The sequence below is a fragment of the Lobosporangium transversale genome (assembly GCF_002105155.1).
Source record: "Lobosporangium transversale strain NRRL 3116 chromosome Unknown BCR41scaffold_6, whole genome shotgun sequence".
Taxonomy (NCBI): Eukaryota; Fungi; Mortierellomycota; class Mortierellomycetes; order Mortierellales; family Mortierellaceae; genus Lobosporangium; species Lobosporangium transversale.
This window is the reverse complement of record NW_019028984.1, coordinates 656,213-670,269: the sequence shown is the minus strand read 5'-3', so window position 1 is coordinate 670,269 and position 14,057 is coordinate 656,213. Positions and strand designations below refer to the sequence as shown.

The following is a 14,057-nucleotide window of genomic DNA, read 5'->3' as shown; positions in this document are numbered from 1 at the left end:
CGTGTATACTTTGTAGTTTTGTACCTTTTATTGTGCTGCGGTCAAGCATAAAAATATATGACCAATCCCACATGCCTCGTTACATTCATCTAAAATAAATATATTTCATTATACTTTATTGATCGAATTCATCCTTTGTTCAATTGACACTTGAATACGTTTACATTCATAAGAATGGACACCTTACCGGAAGAGTGTTTGTTGCACTTACTTTCGTTCGTGTCACTTGACCGCAGTTCCTTATACTCTTTGATGTTCACAAGCACTACCTTGTTCCGTCTTGTAGCTCCAATCCTCTACAGAAATCCGTTCGGCCTCCTTGACGGTCAAGCTAAACGTCGCCAAGACCTTTTATACCTCTTATTGCGATGCACTCCAGATACACTACAATCTCTGCCATCCAACAACCATGGAGCAACACTTTTATCCCCTCCCTTGCTTGACTATCTCTCCTTTTACAAGGTTCATTCCGAAAAACATTTCTACGGCGTCTTCTCCGAAACCATGCCTCTCACATTAACTGGAGTCGCATTGCACCCACAAGGCAGAAAAACTCAGAGCAGACTGGCTCAATCTTCTGGCAACCCAGAGAGTAGAACTAAAAGAGCTGCAGCTTCTCTGAATAATCTTGTAGAGATGAATGTTCCTACGTCAACTGCAGTCGCCCACAACAATAGGCAAGGGCCATCTCCTCCAGTTGATCTTCATCAGTTACGTACCAAGATCCATCTCGGCCTGCTTGGCCACACCCCTGAAAACATTCACACCATTAGTTTTTCTATTCATAAGATCTCTATCCTGGAACCGCTTGTCAATCGGCTATCTGGCCTTGTCCATCTGAAATTGTCCAAGAGGAATGCGCCACGCGCTCTTGATGGCGCTGTTAACTTTATTACTATTCACCGACGCCTATTCACCACACTCCAAGAGATAACCCTTGAGAATGAAAGGCTAGCCGAGCCAGAGGACCTGTCCTGCTTACTTCAAACCATGGTGGAGCCGCGAGTAATCGACGTTAGCCATTGGAAGGATGCAAGTCGCTATATCAGTCGGTTTCCACTTCAGCGTTGCAATACCCTGATCATGCATCTGATTGCGTCCACAGAACTCTCTGAGCTTAACCCAAGCTTTCTTTCCACATTTACAGCTCTTCACACCATCCGGATGCCCGTCTTTCATCAGAGCATGTTTTCATGGGCTGCAGCCAGGAAAGGCAGCGCCAATGAGCCCATGAACAAGCCTACATCTCATCAGTCAATAGCTGTAGAGAACGCTCGATATAAATCCATAAGACTCTATGGCAAAGATGGAAAGCTGGTCCCCGCACTCACAGACGCTGCGGATGCATTTCGCGAATCGCTGCGAGAGCTAGTAGGACAGTCATCTTTTGCTGATCCTACAACTATGGTCTTGTCTTGGGATTGGTTGATGCCTTGTCTTACTCGCCTTGACTTGGAAGGAACAGTTGCTGTAAACTTTGATTTGAATTCTCTTCATTACTGCTCTGTCCTCGAAGAGTTGCGTCTTAACATTGCACGCAAGATCCCTGAGGCCTGGGATGTCCAATCCAAAGTTAAACAGCTGAGCAATGTCTCCCATTGCCTGCGACGGCTGTGCCTTGAAGGATACTGGGATTTTCCTGACTCTGCTCTAAAGCAGACTCTACTACCGGTCTTGAAGCGGCTACATCGTTTAGATCTGACGTGGTGTCGAGGGCCTACAACGGGCTGCTGGATTGAGCTTTTACCACAATTAACAAACCTCCTTTGGCTTGCTCTCAGCACCTCGGAAGAGAAACGCGATCAACTGGCTTACCTTAAACGCAGACATAAACTTAGTGTAGAGATTGACATCGCCTTACTTTTTGAACGTAACAGTGTAGCGCCGCTAAGCCAATAAATTAGTGAATCCTAGACTCTATTCATTTCATTCACTCATTTCCTATCAGTTATTCTAATTCATGTCGTGTCAATCACTTAGCTCTAACTGCCAATGTACCGCCACCTGAAATAGCTGTTGATATATTTTTGAATAACCTGGACCAACAGCTCATATGCAATATACATAAGCACTCTACCATTCAACATGAAAGTTTACATCTTTGTTAAAGAGGGTGACGCGGCTATTAATTGAAGTTTTGGAGTGTACTAGGTAAGGAAGGATGGAAAAGCGAAAGATTGAAGATGCTTGCTTATTCGCGCAATCCTGTCAACGTTTTTCAGTTGGCTGTACACTAACCCAGCGTTTCAACAAAAGTGGGTTATCGATTTAATACGGAGCATTCATAAAATGTAAATAGTTCTTCATTGACCCCACTTCATTTACTTTCTAGTAATCGCATATCCTTATCGTTATAGCACTTGAGTCATCCGCTGGAAAAAGAGCATGTTTAGATGCTTAGCCTGGAAGAAAGAGAAGCTTCGTTTCAATTCAACTTGGCATAGCTTGCAGGCGGTTATCAGCCACATTCAGATCTACTGAAAACATAAAATTAGAATCGTTTATTTCCTTAGGTTAATAGGACAAGGTATCATCTTACTGAGATCACTTTTGACAGTAAACCGTTCGTCAGGGCAGCTTCGCAAGTTTAATTTATCAATCGCATTTGCGCTTGGCTTTGCTTGGAGGAGTTGTGGAATTCACAACTTGAGTATGTTCAATCTTTCGACGAAAAAAGATTCATGCTGTGCTTGAGCTCCTGCTCTGATAGAGCCAATAGAGGTTATGAATCCTATTTCTCGTAGTGTATTGACAGCTTCAACGAATTTTCCTTTATTGGCTAAGGATTTTAAATTGTGTAATTAGATGTGTTTCTTTGGACATTTGCTTTGGCAATAGCGACAACTTGCCAGGATATGTCCGCTCCTTGACTGGATGTATAAGCTTAGGCTATAGAGGCCAGTTGCTGGACATCGTTTGGCCCCTTACTTGGATGAGGAGTGAAGGAAAATCTTGAACGGCTTTGCGGTGTTATGTCACGAATACTGGAGCCATTAAATAAATAGTTAAAATAGTTTCAAATGATATAACCACATCTTTTCACCCCTTTAATATTATGGTCAACGGATGGTGTGGCACATCTTTTGCTTTAACTCTTCTGGGCTTTGGCCTCTGCGGGTAGTAACACGATTATTTGTTCTTCAAACGTCTCACAATGCTATATGCCTCATAAAAAAAGATTCTCCTGGATGCTCTCACCAATGGGTCGAATGCACGATACGCGCCTGCCTTTGATCAACTTGGTGATTGCAATAATAGGGTTCACTATGATCAAGTTCTCAAGCAGAGCAAATAATGCCGCATTTTAGTGCCTCTTTGGAAACATGTTGATAGCAATTATGCTTGGCTTCCTTTTAATAGAAAGCTCCGTCTTTTACTGACAGTTCTACTTTGTCTAAAGAACTGGACCCTGACCATTTGGCAAACACTTTATTGACTTTGAAAAGAGCTTAAGGAAAGCAAATAAGTAAATTAATTATATAAATATACTTGTTATTAGACTATTAAGAATAAGCTTCCACATTTTTTGATCTTCAGTTTCCTTTTCTTATCCAGCATCTGCACATGTTGGGTGCCTACCAAAATATAAAAAGATTTGCTGTAGTGTCGGAATAAATTGTCTCCATAATTAAAGTGTTGGGTGTCACAAATGATAGGCGAGGAACTTCAAGAGCCTGTCTGCTTGCCTGACCTTGCGTTCAAAGCGCTGTCTTTCATTCGACTGAAGGGCTTGTGAGCAATTATTTTCCAAAAAAAAAAAAAAAAAAAAAAAAAAAAACCAGCACGTACACCTTCCTATACTGATTAATGGCTGTCTCGATCCCCCACGTTCCCTCTGATGACTTGCCTATATGCTTTCGATTCTCGATAATCAATTTGAGCACACAACGCCACTGCCTAATTCCGAGATTTTATTTTACTAGGCCAAGTCCGTTTGCTATCAAGTTTTTGTTATAAATGGCGTTTGCTTCTCTTTCTTTCTTTTCTCTTTGTGCTGTATTTGAAAATCACTGCCTTCCTTTGCCCAACGCAAAACTATTCACTCTTTTCCTCACGCCCTCTACTCTCTCTCTCCTCCCTGTTGATCCCTCTTCGGATCCTCTTCCCTTCCTCCGATCTTCCTATTTTCAAACAAGCGTGTCGACTATAGTCCTGTAAGGCGAATATATCGACATTGGTTTAACCAATAAATACTCTCCATTAATGATATACTCACGACATCACATACTGGATCCACACTTATCCCTTGTTTCCGAGCTCGATCGATCGAAGATGCTGTCATTCCTCTTATCAATCCATATGATGTATGGGCTGTTCAGTTACCTTTCGCCTTTTAAATCTGATTATACACGCTGAAAGAGAAAAAGCCATCCTTGTATCATGCATGTCATCTACTTCCTTTTACTTTTCTTCATGACCAATAACATTTGCTTATAACTACGGCTGCAACGAACAACAAGAACTACTTGCTCCTTCCTAATCTTATTATTCTTTATGTGATCTGTGTGTCATCTTCACATTATTATTTACAACTTTCAAACCTTGCCAGTTTTTGACATCCGATGAAAAAAAGAAATATATATTTTTATAAATACATATTTTTATAAAATTTAAGTATATATTTAAATATTATAAATATTTCACATTTGAGACAAGTGTTGCAGCGCCTATGTTGTTGGCCTGTGCCAGTGTTGTCAGCGTGCCTGGAAATGTAATCCAAGTGCGCCACATGTTTATTTTATTTTTAATATGTACTTTCCCCTCGTCTTTTTCAACTTTTCTTTATCATCAACAGCATTCACCTTGTTGCCTTTAGGCCTCCTTACACACAAAATAAAGAAAAACACAGGTATTAGGCCATTTTCTCCCTTTCTCTATTTCTCCCTCCCTTCCTCCATTTTTATTCAATCATGATAATGCCACATCTACACTTGTTCACTTTACCATCGAATCAATCCTCCCCACCGTTTGCTATTTCCCTAACAACCCTCTGCATGAGATAATCCCATTGAGGCAATTTGACAAATACAGGATCGTTCCTAATAGATATTGCATGTCAGGAAGGGGCGAGACTATGAAATCCATTCATCGTTACTAAAAATTGGCGGAAGGGGTTTGATTGAGCGACACTCCCTCCCTATTCTCCTTTTCTCCCCCCTCTTGTCATGATAATTTTATAACAATAGTAAACCAAAAAAAAAAAAAAAAAAAAAAAAAAAAAAAAGGCACCTAACCTACTTGCTAAACATGATCCTTTTTTGTCCATTATGAAAATAGATTCCACCGTTACACCGATTTTTTTGCATTTTCACCCGGTTGTACATGACTATCACCATGCCACAGCTCAATTCGTCTATTGAGACAAAACCACCTTCAATCGATCCCTGCGCAACATCATTTGTATCTCAACGCAGCCATGTGTCACATCGTAGATTATACCTCAACCACCTCTCTTGTGCCTGCATCAATGGAGTAAGATGTCAATGTCGAGGGAAATCCACTGTTGTAGCTAAAGTGAGCAAATCGCGTCGTCGATCAAACAAGTCCTGTCTTACATTCTTGACAACAGTAGCAGGATTCATAGCTGTAGCTGCATCTGCCCAATCAGCAGAGGCAGCTCCCGCCCCGGGAGACGTCGTGTCTACAACTCCTCCATCGCAGTCTACACCCACGGCTACACAGGCTCCGCCCGCTGCCGGGTCTCCTGCCACAGCCAGCAATCCCGTCTCCAGTATCCCGATCCAAACCGCCACCACCACTAGTCCCATTTTAGGGATTACTATAACTATGGCCACGACTACAACAAGAACATTTGTAGATAACATCATCACTGTCGACCGTCCCCCATCCTCTACAAACACATCTGCCTCGCAAGGACTTGTGCCAACAGGATCGCCAAATGGAGTGGCCAAGGACGACAAGAATGGTGGGCTGATGCTGATTGTATCGCTAGCTGTAGTGTTTGGCGTGCTGGCAGGGATGGGTATGGTGATTTGCTGTCTTCTCCACCGAAGGAGCGCCAAGCGACGGCAACATTTGTTTGGAAAAGGCCCTAGTCCACACAGTGTGCTTGTATCAGCAGGTAAAAACAAGGCTGGAGCTAAGGATCAAGAAGGAAGTGGACCCACCATAGATGAAGGATCTTCACAGGAAATGGCAGAGCACCATCGGAACACCCATCTCTCTCGGATAGATAGCACAGTCAGCCTCGGACAGAGAACTCTGGGACTTGCGACCCGTCAGGACAGCCGTAATTTGTCTTCAACGCAGGCTTACTCCCAATATACTGGGCCGAATGGTGAAGTAGCTCTTTCAGGCGGGCAGATAGATATGATGTACGGTCTTGGGAATAGCCAGTATGACGGCTACTATAGCACGTCCAATATCTCTCAGCAACTGGTATATCCAAATGCCTTCGCTGGAGCCCCTGACTACAATAGCAACGACCAATTGCTCCTACCACATCCTCCATCCCTGCATCCCAGTGCACCTTCTAGTCTCAATTCAAGTCGCCGATCTAGCCAGTCTCCAGCGCTTCAATTACAATCAGAAATATCGCAAATACCGAGCCCCCCTTTTGGAGCCACCATTGTCGGGAATGGTGTCGCTCCTATAGACCAAAGGGGCTTTATTGCAGACGCAAGTTTGGAGAAAGAGAGCGTCAACTTGAGGCGCATGTCCACGCAGGGGGCTTACTCCTGCCGATCAAGGAGCCCTCTCGCTTCAAGCTCTGGAGATTTGCTCGAGCGCCCTCATGCAGATGGGCCAACGCATCCACAAAGTGCAAATATCATAATCCCCCCCTCTATTACTACCCGACCACGGTCCTTCATGACTTCTAATACCATGTTTGCTGCTGGCACAGGTTCTGGTCAGAATCAAACTCAAGGTCCTCAACCAATCTCATCACAGCAACCTCAGCAGTATTATCAGCAACAGCAGCAGTATCCACAAGTGGGTTACTATACTGGTTCACAAAATAACTATAACTACAATCCAACAGGCCCTTACCAGCAGCAACATTCAAGCCCTTATATGGGCCAAGCACAATATAGGCCTCAGGAGCTTGACGTATCTGAGCCAGAATTGAAATCAGATGTTGAGGCTGACGATCAACAACGTCGCACTCAAACAGGTTCAAGCCCCTAGGCAACATCTGCAAGCCTTACTTTAACTAAAGCATCCCCACCTGGCCAGGTTGTCTCGGGATCTACTTGTGACTCTGGTGCGATAATAATAATTAAAAATCATAATATTGACGCCTCATAATAATAAAATGACCACATAATAATATTAGTAAAGGCCTCTACACGAGGCTGTTGGTGCATTATTTTATTATTAGATTCGTATGCCATTGTTCTTGACCTCAATTTTATTTTATTTTATTTATTTTTATTTTATTTTTATTTTTACTTCTTGGCAGCATCGCGAAGAGCTGTTCTAGTAGCCTGTGCTGCAGCTCTTGCACTTTTCCTCTTGGCACGGAATTGGTCATACCGGCGGTCGATCTCCTTCGTAGTAAGGTCAGATGAACCCATGCGTTTAAAACATGCTTCCATCAGCTTATGGCAATCGATAAGACGTTTGGGTATATTCTGATCATGTCATGATCCAAGCATTCGAATGCAAAAGAAAAAGTAGATCGGTTATTAAAGAGCTGACATTCAGTGTATTTTACGTACTAGAAGGTAAAAAAAACTAAATAAATGAAAAAGTACCTGAAGGACTTGGAATACTTCCAAGGGATCATCAATCTTGGAAATTTCGGCTTCATGCAGCCGTAGGATCGTGAGTGCTACACGGAATAAAATTTTACGACCCTCATAAAAGAAGCAATCCCATACTCGTAGGATCGACTAAATAATGTATCCATAATAACAGCAAGACATTATTAATACAGTTCTTGTTGAAAGCTACATCATGGAATACCTGTGCAAAAAAAAAAAAAAAAAAAAAATTACCTCAATTGGAAGAATATTAATGAAAAGAGTCAAAAACCAATGGCTTGTTACCAAAGTAACTGTAGGTAACCCTGCTCCTTCATCCAATTCAACTGAAGTTGCTCCATTACTGAATTTAACCCAAATATTAGGAAGTCTTTCCATGATAAGTGTCATCAACACTGCTTGGTCGATATTAGCACCCTCCATTGTGACATCGTACATTCCCTCTGGCAAGAAATTCTGGATGATAACTGAAAGTGTCCAAAAAGACTGCTCTTCATCCATGAAAAGGAGCAACATTCCGGCAATATAGTTGAGTGACTGACAGTATCCAATTGACGGACAATGAAGGCTGAATGCCAGAAGCACTCGCCGCAAAGACTGAATTGCTGCTACATTTTCGGTTGAAAGCTGGGTTCCTCCATCCTGTCGTTGAGTTATTTGCGATTTGAAGTTGATGTTTTCTGGAAATGTCCTGTGAAGATCTGGTGTGTAAAGAATTATTAGAGTTTTTTGTTTTTTTGTGAGAATTATTTAAAGAAAAAGAGCTCCAACTAAAATTCCTTGTTTAGTTTCCATAAGGCTCTCAAATTAACCATACCTCGCTCAATCACCTCTGCATGCTCGTTTGCAGAACCATTCGCTTTGGCCTGAGCTACAAGCTTTTTATATAATCCTGGGTTGGCTTTGCATTTATCTTCAGCACCACTATAATGGAACCATGCCTAGAGCAACAAAAAAAAAAAAATAAATAAATAAATAAAAAAAATAAAAAATTGAGCTTCTAAAATTGTGTTTGGGCGTAAAGAATAAAATAGTTCGAGGTCTCCTATTTGACTTACTTCGCCACGCAATGCTGGAGGAATACCTTTGCGGACATATCGTTTTACTTTGTTTGATGGTAACGATGAGAGGAGAAAATAGTTCTGCGGTACGTTAGTTCTGTTCTGTTCTGTTCTGTTCCGTTCCAACAGTTTGTCCTTCGTCCTTTGAACTAATCTATTGGCCCAATGGCTGGGTGGTGCCTCCCCTCCCCTTTTTGTTTTTTTTATCCCTTCACTCGAAACAAAAGGGGGCCACAACAATTTAGCAAAAAATGAGACAAAAGAGAGGGAAACCACATACGTTTCGCAGATCGAGGAGGTAATTCCCCATGAGAATCATTCATAAAGATGGCCCATTTCTGCCGACGTCGTTCCATAATTGGGACATAGTATGTTTCGAATATCGCAAAATCTTGATGGGATAGCCATTGAGTTTCTTTTTTGAATCCATATTGATCTCTAGAGTAGCACAGGCACAAAAAAAAAAAAAATCCATTGATTTAGTACTATTTTCAGCCCAATAGCTGTCAAGAGCCATACCACGCGAATTGCTCAAGGAAGGAAAAAAAAAAAAAAAATTAAAATGCTATCCTATAATTGTTCCTTGGCCTTACCGCTCAACATGCTCGTCATTCTCGTTTGCTGCCGGAGCGATCGGCTTGAGTTGTGAGGCCTTGTTTTTAGGTTTGGACTGGTCTATTTGACCTGGAAGACCATTGAATGACTGTGTCTCCTTGGATCCAGTTGTATATTCGCCCTGTGGGAAGAAGGAGAGTTTTGGCGTAGATCGTGAAGCGATCTGGGTTGATTGAACATTCAGGGTTTGATAGGGTGATTGGTTGGTGGCACTGGGGGAGGTAGAATGATTTGTAGGTGGAGGTGTTTGTTGATGGCGTTGGGGGCGTTGGGGGCGTTCGTAATCATGATCATGTCCATATTGATAATCCGATTCGTTTCTGTTCACATCCCTACTCCCATTCTGAACCTCGTACTCTTTTCCGTTTCCGTTTTTATATTGCTCTTGCAAGCGGTTGTCATGAGCATGAAAATTGGCGGAAGGCCCATATGCATCCAATTGGTTCTGAGTCAGGCTGGGAGAATTGATATACATGTCTTCGTAAGGCCTTCGAACAGTTTGCAAGGCAGGGCCTGCTGTGTTTGACCGAGAACGACGCAGCCCATCGACTGACTTGCTGGTTTTTAGAGTTTGTTGTTGTGGTGTGGTCAACATCTGGTGCATCTGTTTGTTAATGTTGAATGTTGTATTCGACAATGGCGCGTTTCTGTTGAAAAAAAAAGAATGCTTGATTCAGGCTTTGGAAATAAGAGTAGAGCTGATGGAATAGAGATGGTCAAGCTGAGAAAGAAGAGAGAAAGGGGAAAATGCTGAACAGTCTGCGACAGGAACAAGAGCTTAAATAAAAGCTAACCACTCAGACACGACGGAAGAAGACAAGTCGTCTTTTTTTAACGTGAGAGCAATGAATGAATGTGTAAAAAAAAAGAAAGAAAGAAAGAAAGAAAGAAAGAAAGAAAAGAAAAGAAAAGAAAAGGTATCGAAATGTCTGAATAAGCAGAGAGATAATGAAGATGCAGTAAGCAAATAAGTAACGTAAAAGGAAAGAGAAGGGCTGGGCAGAATGAATGAATGAGTGATGGAGGAATGGATAAAATGTGATGAATAAGGCTTAAAAAAAAAGATCCATGCCTTAAAAAAAAGGGGAAAAAAGTTTGTATGTGTGTTGTTCTGCACTGCACTTTTTTTTTTTTTTTTTTTTTTTTAAAAAAAAAAAAAATCAGGAACAAAAAAAAGCAACCATGATTTCATCAAACGGCACTTGTCCACCTTTCTGAGCGTCCGCTTTATTACAGATGGATGTATATTCTTTAGTGCGGCCTTTCGATCAATTGACTACAACTACAATTGCCGTGCCTTTGACTCTGTCTCAAAAATTAGCATCCTCCAAATCTTCATCACAAGAACATCCGCATCATCGTCAAGAGCCTATCAACCATGTCAGCACAAAATAAAGATTATACAAATTAGCCTTAGTCCCATGATCTGATTATAAAGTCAAATAAAGAATACAAAGAAAAAAATAAAAAAAAATTACTCCTTCACCTACGTTACGAAGTTCGCTCACAAGCTCCTGTGGTGGCTTCTTTGTCCGAATGTGTTCCATGATAAAGTTTGTCAATTCATCTTCCTGCACACCAAGAAGTTCCACTACCTTCTTTGATGCAAAAGGATGAATCTTGTCTGTCAAAATTGCCCCTCGGTCCTGAAAAGCATATTGCCATTGGATCGGCCAGTTCCACAGACCCTGCGCATCTGCAGGAATCGACTGGATCAAAGCCTTCATCTCCTTTTCCTTCTTTTCTTTTTCCTCAGGGCTGAGCTCCTTGCCATTCCCGCTACTGCTACTACGAATCTTATCCGCAGCATCGCTTTCGTCATCACTGTATTTGAATGGGACAAGGATACGGCGCTTCTTGACCTCCTTTACATCATCCTCGTCTGGCTCAAACTCTGTAGCCGCAACGAAGCTCGATGATGTCGGCGTACTCACACCACTGTTGCTTTCGGATCCACGTTTTAAAGCACTGATCGTTGTGGAAAGACTCAACTTTAACTTTGTTGATTGAAGGGGTAGTATGTTTGCATTTGCAGAGTCTGGTGTCCTTGCTTGAGCTTCAGTTGGTATTGGACTTGTTATTGAGGATTTCTTAGCAGTGTCTACATCATCTGAGTTTTCGTTCATTTCCGTGTCCCCATCATGATCCACTTTCGGTATCTCCTCCAAAGTCGTAGCTGGCTTTGTTATTGATTCTGCCGCTGCTTCTTCTTCTTGAGCCTTCTTTGCCGCTGCCTTCTCTAATTCTTCTTTCTCTTCCTCACGATCTAGTGCATCATAGCGTTCTTCTTTTTGTAGGAAAGCCTGTCGCCTTTGCCACCACCTTGATCTAAACGTGAATGAAACAGTAAAGTTAATGCTAAAGCAGCTTTGCTGAGATCACCAAAAAATTATTAAAAAAAAAAAAAAAAAAAAAAAAAAAAAAAAAAAATTACCGGTCGCGATAATAATCTTCATGCCGCCTCTCCCTTTCTTCGTCATCATTCCATTGTGCAAACCGATGAGCCATTGCAGCCTTTGCAGTCTGCTGCTCTGCACTGTAATCTTCGTCTCTAGCCTTGTCTTTTTCATAGAGTCGCATCCGTTCAACTTCACGTTGTTCCCACCGACGCTCGCGCTCCCTGTAAAGTTGCTCCAGCTCTTGTTCTCTACGCTCTTGACGTGCTCGTTCTTCTTCTTCAGAGTCGACATCCCCATCTTGGTCACGCACAGGATCTGTTCTTATTCCTGCTCCTGCCTCTGCTCTTGCTCCTGCTCCTGCGGTTGTAGTACCTGCGGCATTAGCTGAGCTGGATCCGACCTCAATATGATTTGGGCCACTAGCAGGGACAAACTCTGACAACTTTGTACCCGAACTGTTGGTGGGACCCCAGGCACGTTCCCGCCCCGTAGTTCTGTGTCTTTGCTGCTCCTGTTTTTCCTCCTTGTCCTTCAGCGCTGCGCGTTCCCTAAAGAAGTTCAGCTCGCGATCAATTATCTTTTGTTGCTCCTCAGACACCTCGACTGCAGTCCCTTTCTGATCATTATCCTCTGTCTTTGTTGGCGTATTTTCTCCTGTTGTCTTGCCCTCTTTTTCTTTGTCATCAGCTCCTTGTTCTGGTTCTGATGTATCTAGTGTACCATCCTTCATCTGTTGAATAATCTTAGTAGCCGCAGCCAATGCAACCTTGTCTTTTTCAGTATCATGCTATCAATTAAAAAAAGAATGATAAAATATATAAACAAATAAATCAATAAAAAAAATAAAAATAAAAATAAAAAAAGTTTAGTTTAATTCACTCACGATTGTCCGTGGACGGCCTTCCTCGTATTGATCCAAAAACTGTCGCGTCTTTTCATCTGCCTTAACCAAAAGTGCTTTAACAACGCCCGACCCATCCATTGCTGTCAATTCGAGACCGACAGGCTTTTCGCCTTTAGGCTGTTGACCATCCTGCCCTAGAACACGAAGCGTCCGCAAGAGTGAATCAGCATCCGCATATTCTGCAAATCCAAAAGCCTTCCACTGATGAGTTGTTGGATCCTGGACACGTTTCCATTTCACAAGGCTCCCAGTTGTCTATCCGGTGGAAATAAAAATGAAATTTAGAATTAGGCCTTTGAGGGTACTTCATATAAGGACAATAATTGACAAGTAAATAGATAATGAGAAATGAAATGGGTAGGAAGAAAACAAAAGATGAAAAACATACTTTGAGTAGCTTTTCCATGGCTACATTATTAATTCCGGGTGCGATTGATCCAATAAATAGAGTATTCAACTTATCAGGCAGGGCCCCTCCAGGGATGAATGAGCTAGCAGGTATGCCTGCCATGCCAGGACTATGCACTCCCTTTGGGCTTTTAAATGTCGTAGACCCTGGTGTTGATGTCGGTCCGTTTATGAACCCAGTAGATGCTCCAGGGACGGCCGGAGCAGATCCAGGAGGTGGTAATGACCCTGATCCGCCATAAACTGGCCGTGGCCCGCGATGATGTTGGTGATGTTGATGATGTTGTGGTGGAAGCGGATGAACAGGATATCCAGGTGGCAGAGATGCTAATCCTGGTGGAGCGCTCTGCGGTGGAGCTCCATAGAGCGGCGGACCTGTGACAGCTCCTGGCCCTGGAGGACGTTGTGGTGATGCAAAATGCTGTCCTGGTGGCCCACGTGCCTGAAAGTGTGGTGGAGGTCCTTGTATGTGTGGTGGTCCCTGTGGAGGATATGGTTGCTGTTGATGCAGATGAGGTGGCGGTGCACTCTGGTACATATGTGGTGGTCTAGGTCCCTGTATATGTGGTGGTGGTGTGCCAAATGGCGCTCCTGGTGGAGTGGAACCTGGGTGGCGTTGTGGAGGCTGACCTTGATATGGCGCTAAGAGCATTTGCAAAAAAAAAAAAAAAAAAGCGATCGAAATTTAATTAGAATGCCTCTGAGAAAAGGACAAAGTCATTTGCAGGATACATACGATAAGGTGGACGGTAAGGATCCATGTAGACAAAGGCAGGTATGAGATAGGGCGAGAAGGAAGAAAGGAGAGGATCCAAATGGAGATGCACCAAAGAGGACTTTGTGTGGATGAGTGAGTACGACTTTTGTTTAAAATAAAAAAGCAGACTCGCGTGAAAAAGAAAAAAGAGCAGATCACACGTACAAAACAATTGGACGTGAAAAA

General features: G+C 42.5%; 4 protein-coding genes across 4 annotated transcripts; 2 read left to right on the top strand and 2 right to left on the bottom strand.

Moving 5' to 3' along the window:
- Nucleotides 1–68: 68 nt before the first annotated feature.
- On the top strand, nucleotides 69–1,914 carry BCR41DRAFT_347828 (hypothetical protein). Its single transcript, XM_022023171.1, has one exon. It carries the CDS (start codon nucleotides 175–177, stop codon nucleotides 1,897–1,899), a length of 1,725 nt encoding a protein of 574 aa, XP_021884492.1. The 5' UTR covers nucleotides 69–174; the 3' UTR covers nucleotides 1,900–1,914.
- A 2,500-nt stretch (nucleotides 1,915–4,414) lies between these two features.
- Nucleotides 4,415–7,293, top strand: BCR41DRAFT_204655 (hypothetical protein). The gene is made up of 2 exons (XM_022019915.1): nucleotides 4,415–4,711; nucleotides 5,278–7,293. The coding sequence occupies exons 1-2, from the start codon at nucleotides 4,670–4,672 to the stop codon at nucleotides 7,147–7,149; spliced, it is 1,914 nt and encodes a 637-aa protein (XP_021884491.1). The 5' UTR covers nucleotides 4,415–4,669; the 3' UTR covers nucleotides 7,150–7,293.
- Nucleotides 7,294–7,364: 71 nt separating this feature from the next.
- Nucleotides 7,365–10,499, bottom strand: BCR41DRAFT_347825 (rab-GTPase-TBC domain-domain-containing protein). Its single transcript, XM_022023170.1, has 7 exons — nucleotides 9,382–10,499; nucleotides 9,069–9,226; nucleotides 8,786–8,832; nucleotides 8,545–8,668; nucleotides 7,962–8,428; nucleotides 7,719–7,856; nucleotides 7,365–7,595 (listed from the first exon to the last, which is right to left on the bottom strand). Exons 1-7 carry the CDS (start codon nucleotides 10,005–10,007, stop codon nucleotides 7,410–7,412), a joined length of 1,746 nt encoding a protein of 581 aa, XP_021884490.1. The 5' UTR covers nucleotides 10,008–10,499; the 3' UTR covers nucleotides 7,365–7,409.
- A 111-nt stretch (nucleotides 10,500–10,610) lies between these two features.
- Nucleotides 10,611–13,970, bottom strand: BCR41DRAFT_419701 (hypothetical protein). Its single transcript, XM_022029800.1, has 6 exons — nucleotides 13,851–13,970; nucleotides 13,095–13,756; nucleotides 12,686–12,961; nucleotides 11,838–12,589; nucleotides 10,894–11,731; nucleotides 10,611–10,772 (listed from the first exon to the last, which is right to left on the bottom strand). Exons 1-6 carry the CDS (start codon nucleotides 13,873–13,875, stop codon nucleotides 10,686–10,688), a joined length of 2,640 nt encoding a protein of 879 aa, XP_021884489.1. The 5' UTR covers nucleotides 13,876–13,970; the 3' UTR covers nucleotides 10,611–10,685.
- Nucleotides 13,971–14,057: the final 87 nt, after the last annotated feature.

What these genes read in the sequence shown, in the direction of transcription:
- BCR41DRAFT_347828 (XM_022023171.1), top strand. Translation starts at nt 175, where the DNA reads ATGGACACCTTACCGGAAGAGTGTTTGTTGCACTTACTTTCGTTCGTG.
- BCR41DRAFT_204655 (XM_022019915.1), top strand. Translation starts at nt 4,670, where the DNA reads ATGTTGTTGGCCTGTGCCAGTGTTGTCAGCGTGCCTGGAAAT. An exon ending in TTGTCAGCGTGCCTGGAAAT is followed by an intron (nt 4,712 to 5,277) that starts GTAATCCAAGTG and finishes TTATGAAAATAG; the next exon opens with ATTCCACCGTTACACCGATT.
- BCR41DRAFT_347825 (XM_022023170.1), bottom strand. Translation starts at nt 10,007, where the DNA reads ATGCACCAGATGTTGACCACACCACAACAACAAACTCTAAAAACCAGC. An exon ending in CTCCAGCATTGCGTGGCGAA is followed by an intron (nt 8,669 to 8,785) that starts GTAAGTCAAATA and finishes TTGTTGCTCTAG; the next exon opens with GCATGGTTCCATTATAGTGG. An exon ending in AAGTATTCCAAGTCCTTCAG is followed by an intron (nt 7,596 to 7,718) that starts GTACTTTTTCAT and finishes TGACATGATCAG; the next exon opens with AATATACCCAAACGTCTTAT.
- BCR41DRAFT_419701 (XM_022029800.1), bottom strand. Translation starts at nt 13,875, where the DNA reads ATGGATCCTTACCGTCCACCTTATC. An exon ending in CCATGGAAAAGCTACTCAAA is followed by an intron (nt 12,962 to 13,094) that starts GTATGTTTTTCA and finishes TCCACCGGATAG; the next exon opens with ACAACTGGGAGCCTTGTGAA. An exon ending in AAGGCCGTCCACGGACAATC is followed by an intron (nt 12,590 to 12,685) that starts GTGAGTGAATTA and finishes TTTAATTGATAG; the next exon opens with CATGATACTGAAAAAGACAA.